Here is a 9,498-nt window from a genome sequence, read left to right on the forward strand (position 1 = left end):
TAGAGAAATCAGTTCTTGCTGCATCGCTGTTAATAAGTTCAATGAACTCCTCTTGTGCTGTCTCAAGAACATCTTCAACTTTGACTGTGAATGGGCTTCTGGCAAGTGCAAATGGGGTGCCAGATTTGGAAAGTATGATGAAATTTCATCTGCAAGCATATGCAAGTGTTCTTTCACAGAAATTATCATCGTAATCCTTTTGTCTGGTTCAATGTCATATTCCTCAAAGAAAGCAGATAAGGTAGGCAACATGTAAATTTTATTTCCATCCAATTTTTTTTTTTTTTTTTGCCAAAGCTAAAGTTTCATTTGCAATGATTGGATCTTTTCAGACAAATCGAGGCATGTTGCATTTGGCCCTTGCCGTGATAAATTTAACTCATTCAAGATGGCAAAGATATCAACCAAGTAAGCTATTTTCTGCAGTTCACTTTTATCACTGAAAAGTGCTTCGAACTGCGGTCTTGCTTTCTGATTAAAAAACGTTTTGAGTTCATCACGAAGCTCAAAAACACGTTTTAAAACTTTTCCTCTTGACAACCATCTCACTTCAGTGTGAAATAGCTGAGCATTGTTCAACACATCCAACTCGTTGCACAGTTGCGAAAACTGTGGACTGTTTAAAGTGCTCACCTTTACAAAATTGACAGAACTTATGACGCTTTTCATTACTTCTTGTAACTCTTGTGGCAGCATCTTCATTGCTAATATTTGCCAATGAATCATACAGTGAGTTCCGATGACTTTTGGTGACTCATTCAGTACCAAACATTGAAATCCAGATCGACATCCTAGCATAGCTGGAGCACCATCTATGCAAACACCACAAACCTTTTCCCAAGAGATCTTATGCTCTTTCAGAAATGAACCAACTGTGTCAAATACATCACGTGCAGTAGTTGTCGTTTCAAGAGGTTTGCAAAAAAGAAACTCATCTTTAAAGTCACCATCATTAATATACCTCATGTAAACCACTAACTGTGAACAGTTTACTACGTCTGTAGATTCATCAAGCTGGATACTAAATATTGGAAGTGGAGCAGATTTAACTTCCTGGATTACCTGATCAAGAATATCAGCAGACATGCCATCTATTCTTCTGCGGACAGTGTCGTTAGATAAGGAAATTGCACTCAATTTCATAACAAATTTGTCTCCGATCATAACTCCAACAATGTCTTTGGCCGCTGGCAACAGTAAATCCTCAGCAATGGTGTGAGGTTTCATAGCTCTGGCGATTCTGAGTGCCACCAAATATGAAGCTTCAACAGCTGCTACATTTTGTTTGTGGTACTTGCCACCAGGGTCAAGTCTGGCTTTCTTGAGTCCATCAGCTTTGCTTCTAAAATAGTTGCTATCCTTGCCAGCAAAGCTCGGATGCTCGCTATCAAAATGGCGTTTTAGTATGTTTGGCTTCATAGATTCGGCTGATAGAACTTCACAACAAATAACACATTGCGGTTTCTCAATTCCTGCTGTAATTATTGAGGTAAAACCATACTGTAAAAAATCCTCACTATATTTTCTTTTCTTAACGTTCTTCTCTACACAATCCATTGTCATGGGATGGTTTGCTAATGAAAATGATATATAACAATAGTTTTAATAATACAAAAGCTGATACATCGCATAGTTCAGTTAATACAGTTCATTAAAGTTTCCTATGAATTACCATTCTCTGTGTTGTTGTTTTTTACATACCTGTTACTATCACATGGGGGCAGTATTCACATCAACCACAGCTGAATATAAAAAGACCGATCAGCATCCAGATTAAGTTCCCATGGTACAGAATTTTTTTTTTTTTGCAGTAGTTGATGATTTTACAGTACATGATTTTACATTTACCCAGTAATTATAATTCATGAAGTGTCGTTTTACCTCCAATACTGCTGCTTTCAACACAGTAGCTGCTTTTAACAGAGTAGCTGCTTTCAACACAGCAGCTGCTCTCTACACAGTAGCTGCTCTCTAGACATGTGTGACTGGTCCTCATAAGTACATTATGGCGCCAACCCTGTCACATACACCTGTATTTGTACGGGGTGTATGTGATGGGGTTGGCGCGATGATGTCATCATGCCGGGTACTCGTATGTGGGCGTATCAGCATGGGGGCGGACCCGCCTAAAGACGGATAGAGGAGCTGTGTCTTGATTCCTAAGACCATGGGAAATATGTGTTTTCCAATGGTCTTAGGCAACCCCTGTGAAAGGGTCGTTCGACCCCCAAAGGGGTCGCGACCCACAGGTTGAGAACCGCTGCTCTAGGCGATCTCTGATCTTTCCATCCATGCATTGCCTCACCAGCTGTGTTTAACTCACCAATTCTGGGTGGATGTTGATGATTCCGCTCTTCCTTCTATCTGCTCTGTGAGAAGGCGCAGGGCCCATCCACATATTCGGCACCACTTTGTCTCCCCCTAAACAAACTTTTTAGGCCCCCACAGCCAGGGAGGCTGGAGTCTCAGTGTGGTGGGTTCACAGCTGAGGCAGCTGGTCCCTGGGCATTGAGGTTGTAGGGTCCCATGAGGTATCCGAGATTTCCCTGGTTGAAGGTAAGGCTGGGCTTCCGATCACAGCTGCTCTCCTCTTCAAGATGGTGTGGTCTCTCTGCTATCATTTTCTTGTTCCAGCATAGTTTAATTCAGTTCCTATCTCCTCCTTTATATTGTTATTATCAAATATATTGCAGTACTATATGTTATAGACCCCAAAGAATAACTTAATACATATTGATTTATACAGTTGCTTTGTAATTTTGATGTAATTTAAGTACTATAAGACTCACCATTAAGAGTACAATTAAGTGATTTTTAACATATTTACATAGATGTGCATCCATCATTACTAAGTCCAGAAAATTTTCCTAATCTCCAAAAGAAATCACCTACACCTTCCCAGCGACTCTCTGTTTTCTCTTACCCCAGCCCCTAGCAACCACTAATCTGCTTTCTGTCTCCATAGATTGGCCTATTCTGGGCACTTCACACACAAGCAGAATCATATAATAGGTGACCTTTTGTGATGGGGCAATTTAATTTAACACAATGTGTTCAAGGTTTATTCTTTGTGTAGCATGTATGAGTATTTCATTCAATTTTATGCCCGAACAAAATTTCATTGCATAGATATACCACATATTATTTATTCATTTTTTTGTTTATGGACATTGAGCTTTTTCCACCTTTTTGCTATCATGAATAATGCTGCTTTGAGCATTTGTGAACAAGTCCTTGCATGCACATAAGTTTTTAATTATTCTAAATATGTATGTAGGAGTGGAAATACTGGTTCATGTGGTAAATTAATCAGAAATAGTACTTTGGAAACTATTTGAGGAATAGTCAAAGTGTTGTCCACAGTAGCCATACTATTTTCCATTCATATCAGCAATGTATGAAGGTTCTAATTTCTCTATATCCTTGCTAATGTTTGTTATTTACATTTTTTAAAGTATAGCCAAATTAAGAGGGTAAAGTGGTACCTCTTTGAAATTAGATTTGTATTTCCCTAATGAATAACTGATGTCAAATATATTTTCTTATTGTTTTTTGGTCATTTGTGTATCTTCTTTAGAGAAATGTCTATTTAAATTCTCTGTTTATTTTAAAATTTGGTTATTTGTCATTGTTAATGAATTGAAATATTTCTTTATGTATTTTGATACAAGGTCCTTATCCGATATATTATTTCCAAATATTTAACCCATTTGTGGGTTGTCTTTTTCTATTTTTATAGTGTCCTTTGATACACATTTTGCATTTTGATGCAATCCAATTTATCTGTATTTTCTTTAGTTGCTTTTTTTGATGTCCTATTAAAAAAACTATTGACAAATCTGAGGTCATGAAGATTTACTCCTATATTTTTAGAAGTATTTTACAGTTTTAACTTTTATATTTTAAGTCTTTTATCCATTTTGAATTAATTTTTATATATGGTATTATGGTACATGTAAGCAGCATTCTTTTGGATGTAGATATACAGTTTGCCAGCACCTTTTATTGAAAACAATATTATTTTCTCTATTTAAATATCTTGGTACCTTTGTAAAAAAAATGATTGACCAATTATATAGATTTTTTTCCCTGAACTCTCAATTATATTTCATTGAGTATATGTATATTCTTATACCAGTACCACACAGTCTTAATTACTGTAGCTTTGTAGAAACATTTGATATTGGGAATATGAGTCCTCCAAATTTGTTCTTCTCTTTCAAGATTATTTTGGATGCTCAGATTCCCTTGAATTTCCATATGAATTTTAGGATGAACTTGTCAATTTGTGCAAAGACTCCAGTTGGGACTTTAATAGAGATTGCACTTAATCTATAGATCATTTGGTGGAGTATATTTTGTCTGATAGTATATTCACTCCCTTTTGATTATTGTTTGCATGGTATATCTTTCCCCATCCTTTTACTTTAAATCTATTTGTGTCTTTGAATCTAAATTGTGTCTCTTGTAGACAGTATGTGTATCATGTTATGTTTATCAAATGTCAGTATTTTACTTTTAATTGGAGAATTTAATCCAGTTATATGAAATGTAATTATGGAGAAAGTAAGATTTATTCCTGCCATTTTTTTGTTTGGATTCATATGTCTCTTGTCTCTTTGTTCTTCCATTACTGCATTTTTAAAGTTATATAGATACTTTCTTGTGTACCATTTTAATTCCCTTGTCATTTATTTTACTATATACTTTAGTTTTATTTTATTAGTGTTTTTCCTGAAGATTATAACTAACATCTTAATATATAATGATATAATTTGAATTAATACCAACTTAATTTCAATACAAAATTATAAAAATATTTTGTATCTATGTCACTCCATCCCCTCTTCATAATGCTGCTATTGTAAAAAACTACATCTTTATACATCATGTGCCCTTAAACATATTTATTATTGTTGCTTTATGCAGTTGCTTTTTAAAATCTTAAAGGAGTAAAATTGAGTTACAAAGAAAAATACATTTATATTGTCCTTAATATTTACCTATGTAAATATAAAACTCCAGAATTTCTATCAGTTCCTTTTTATAATTTCTATCTCTTATTTGGTAAGAACCCATTTTTACACTTTCTTTTATGAGAAAAGAAAGTATTATTATATTAAGTTTTTTAAGCATTATTTTCTTATCTCTTTGAATACATTTAAAATAATGAAATTAAAGTATTTGTCTAGTAAGTCCCATGTCTGAGTTTCCTCAGGGACAGTTTCTACTGATTGCCTTTTTTCTCCTGTATATGGGCCATACTTTTGTCTTTACATGCCACATAATATTTAATTAAAACTCAACTTTTGAAATAATATAATGTGGCATCTCTGGAAATCGGGTTCTCCCTGCCTCTCAGGGTTTAGTTTTGTTGTACTTATTATAATTGTTTTTTTGTTGTTGTTGTTTCTTTTGTAAATTTTATGAACTATTCTTATAAAGTCCATATTCTTTATGTGTAGCCACTGATGTCTCTGCTCAGCTTATTCAGCGGTCAGCTAATGATTGTACAGCAATTTCTTTAAATGCCTAGAACCAATAAATAACCCAGTCTTTTCTCACTATCTGTATTTTGGGGAATTCCTTCAACAGTCAGCCAAGCAGTTTACAACTCTATTTTAGCTTTCAGTTCCTACTTGTATGGAGCATCAAGGTCTGAGGTGAGACCATTTGGCTTTCTCAGGTGTTACTTGAGCATGCACACAGTCCTAGGCATGTGTGTGGCTGTCTAGATTCCTAGGAATATGATGAAGTTTTTCAAACTCCATATGTACATCTTATTCCTCAGCTTTTACTTTTAAACTTTTGGTTAGTCTACTGTTTGCTCAAAATATTATCCATAATCTCAGCCGGCTGCAAATTTAAAAGACTTGTTTGTGATTGTTTTCAAAAAACACTTGCACCCTCCCAGAGAGAAGGCTTTAATCAGTGGGTGAGATTTGAATCAGTCAAGTAAGGGGGATCTTCCAGGAAAAGAACAGAAAGGTAAGATAATGACAAATCTTCAGGGATAAGACTTTGAGAGAGTTGCAGGTTTATTCTGCTCCCCTAATGCTTGGGAATGTGAGCTGTTATTTTTTTAATGTGACTGCATAACTGGAGAGTGGAGACTGGGACTAGGGTTCATTAGAATGCAATGAAACTCACTATTTTTATTATGACTTAGTTGTATTTAAATACATACGACATGGGTTGCTGCAAGCCTTTGGTTAACTTCAAGTATCCTGAAAATTTTACCAAGTTTCACATTGCTCTTATGAAGAGGCAAAATTTTAGATGTCCCTTCAACCCACCCTTTTCACTGACATTATTCTCTGTCAGTGATTTTCAACTGGTGTGCTGCAGGAGGCACACCTGTGTGCCACAAGAGGCACATTGGTGTACTGCAACAATTTTTAAAACATGCAGTACCTGAGTAGGGTGTTTAGTCAGGAAAACTGACCTCTTTCGCCTTAGATTGTCAAAAAAAAATGACAACAGCTAACACAACAATAGCTGTTGGTGTGAATGAATAAAAATTATACCTATTTTGATGTAGTCCCATTTGTTTATTTTATCTTTAGTTACCATTGCCCCAGGAGCTGTATCAGTGAAGATATTGCTTTGGTACACGTCTGAGATTTTGTTGTCTGTGGATTCCTCTAATATTGTTATAGTTTCCCATCTTATGTTTAAGTCCTTTACCATTTTGAGTTTATTTTTGTGTATGGTGTAAGTTGGTGGTCTAGATTCATTTTTTTGCATGTATCTGTCCAACTCTCCCAACATCCTTTACTGAAGAGACTGTATTGACTCCATTGTATGTTCTTGACACCTTTGTCAAATATTAATTGAGCATAGTGAATTGGGTCGATTCTGGGATCTCTATTTTATTCTTTTGGTCTATATGTCAGTTCTTGTGCCACTACCAGGAAGTTTTGAGAACAGTAGCTTTGTAATACAGCTTGATATCTGATATTGAGATCCCTCCTACCTTGTTCTTCTTTCTCAGGATTGCTGCAACTATTTGGGGTCTTTTTTTATTCCAAATGAATTTTTGGAGAGTTCATGCTAGGTCTGTGAAATATGCCATTGATATTTTAATGGGGAGTGCATTGAATCTATAGATTGCTTTGGGTAGTATGAACATTTTAATGATGTTGATTCTCCCAATCCATGAACACGGTATGTTCTTATATCTGTTTATGTCTTCTATCTATTTTTTCAGTTTCCTGTGGTTTTCTGAGTACAGGTCTTTTGCCTCCTTAGTTAAGTGTATTCCTACGTATCTTAATTTTTTGGTGCGATGGTAAATGGGATTGCTTTTTAAATTTCTCTGTAAGTTCACTATTGGTGTATAAAAATGCCATAGATTTCTTGGCATTAATTTTGCATCCTGCTACATTGTCGAATTCATTTATGAATTCTAACATTTTTTGATGGAGTCTTTAGGGTTTTCTATGTACAGTATCATGTCATCTGCGAATAATGACAGTTTTATGTTTTCTTTTCCAATTTGGATACCTTTTATTTCTTCTTCTTGTCTAATTGCTAAGGTTAGCATTTCCAAAACTATGTCAAACTAAATAGATACTTTTCAAAAGAGGACATAAGGAAGGCCAAGAGACATATGAAAACATGCTCAAAGTCACTAATCATCTGAGAGATGCAAATCAAAACGAAAATTAGGTATCATCTCACACCTGTCAGAATGGCTATCCTCAACAAATCAACAAATGACAAGTGCTGGCGAGGATGCGGAGAAAAAGGAACCCTCGTGCACTGTTGGTAGGAATGAGGACTGGTGTAACCACTGTGGAGAACAGTATGCGTTTCTTCAAAAAAGTAAAAATGGAACTCCCATTTCACTCAGGGATCCCACTTCTAGGAATATAACCCAAGAAATTAGAAACACGGAGAGGAAGATGGCGGCTGGCAGGACTGAGGTGAGCGAGAGGAAGTGAGTGAGTGAGGGGATGAAAGGAGAGTGTATGGATGTGTGGGGTGAGTATGTGAGTGAGTGAGGGACAGTTTAATCACTGTAGAAGCAGTAGGGACTGGCAGACCAGGCTCTATTGGACAGGGAGAGACTACCAATGCTGCTGGCACTCCCCGGACTGCAGGACTCTGGCACGGAGACCATGCCATCTTGAAGGGGAAAACGGCCTCTTTTAGGAACTCATCAGCACCACCAACCAGACAGGCCTTGGAACTATCCGGCGACCCAGCAGCCACTCCAGGCAAAATCCTGCTGCCCCACCCACAGACCAGTGGACCCTGGGACCTCCACTTCCAAAGGTGCACCACTCAGCAGCAGTAAGTGCATCTTCCTCCCTCCCCAGCAACAGAAGTCTGGACACCACATTAGGTAGTTTACAGGGTGCAGGCATCCAGGGCACACCACTCCATAGGCAGCATCTGGGAGCCACTGGGAGCCCCCGCAGGTATGATTTTGTACAGACAAGGGAACGTGGCCCTGCAGTAGAAATTCTGAACTCCCTCTTCCTGAATAACTGCCCACGGACACCACAGCTGTGCAACTTCAGTGCCAGGGCCCCTCAGAGTGCCTCAGAGCTCTGCGCCGGCAAAGGCACCACCACAGATGTGCACTTCCAACAGGCAAGCATCCTGAGCCCATCTATCCACAGTGCACTCGTGGGAGCCACTGTGAGCTCTCCCTGGGTGTGATCTTGGAAAAACAGGGGAGCATTTCACCCTGGCAGTAGAAATTCTGAATTCACTCATCCTGCATACCTGCCCACAGATGGCTCAATTACGTGGCTACACTGCCAGGGCCCTTCAGAGTGCTTCAGTGTGCCTCACTGGCAAATGTACCATGGGTGCCTTTGTGAGCCGCCACTGGGAGTGAGCATCTAGCCACCATAGGTGCAGCAGCAAAAGCTGAGTCTGCCCACCCCACAACTACAGAACTCTGGACACCACAGTCACTCCTTTCCAGAGCGCAGGCCCCTGAACCCCATCACCTCAACAGACGATTCCTGGGTGCCACTGTAACTCCCCGCTGGGCACGCGTGATTTCAATCAAGGGTGCAAGTTGCAAAAAGTGGGACACCCCCCTCCACGGCAGCTGACTTCTAGACACCGCAGTTGCACCTTTCCAGCTCAAAGGCCTACATCAATACAACACAAATAGCTCAATTAGGAGCTACACTAGATTACCAAGCCCAGGAGACCTGTGATATCACAGTGATAGCACCATCCCCAAAAGAACCTGGGTAGCAAAGCAATCGGATCTACAATTAAAACATTACAGGAAAACATGGGAAGACAAAAAAGAAACCCTCAAAGGAAAGAAAAACAGGAATCACCAGAAAGGGAGTTAAATGAACTTTAGGCTAGCAACATACCAGAAAAAGAATTCATTATAATGGTTCTAAGGATGCTCAAACGGCTGGATGACAAATACCGATAACTAAATGAGAAGTATAAGAAGCTGAATGAGAATGTCGCCAACATGAAAAGGAACCAAGAGGAGATGAAGAAAAACATAGCTGC

The 9,498-nt window shown here is 38.1% G+C and overlaps 1 protein-coding gene across 1 annotated transcript; it reads right to left on the minus strand.

Moving 5' to 3' along the window:
- Positions 1-297: 297 nt before the first annotated feature.
- On the minus strand, positions 298-1,557 carry LOC307095287 (SCAN domain-containing protein 3-like; the record flags this gene model as incomplete). Its single annotated transcript, XM_079764536.1, has 1 exon — positions 298-1,557. One exon carries the CDS (start codon positions 1,555-1,557, stop codon positions 298-300), a length of 1,260 nt encoding a protein of 419 aa, XP_079620662.1.
- Positions 1,558-9,498: the final 7,941 nt, after the last annotated feature.

This window comes from Cnephaeus nilssonii (genome assembly GCF_951640355.1).
Source record: "Cnephaeus nilssonii genome assembly, chromosome: X".
Classification (NCBI taxonomy): domain Eukaryota; kingdom Metazoa; phylum Chordata; class Mammalia; order Chiroptera; family Vespertilionidae; genus Cnephaeus; species Cnephaeus nilssonii.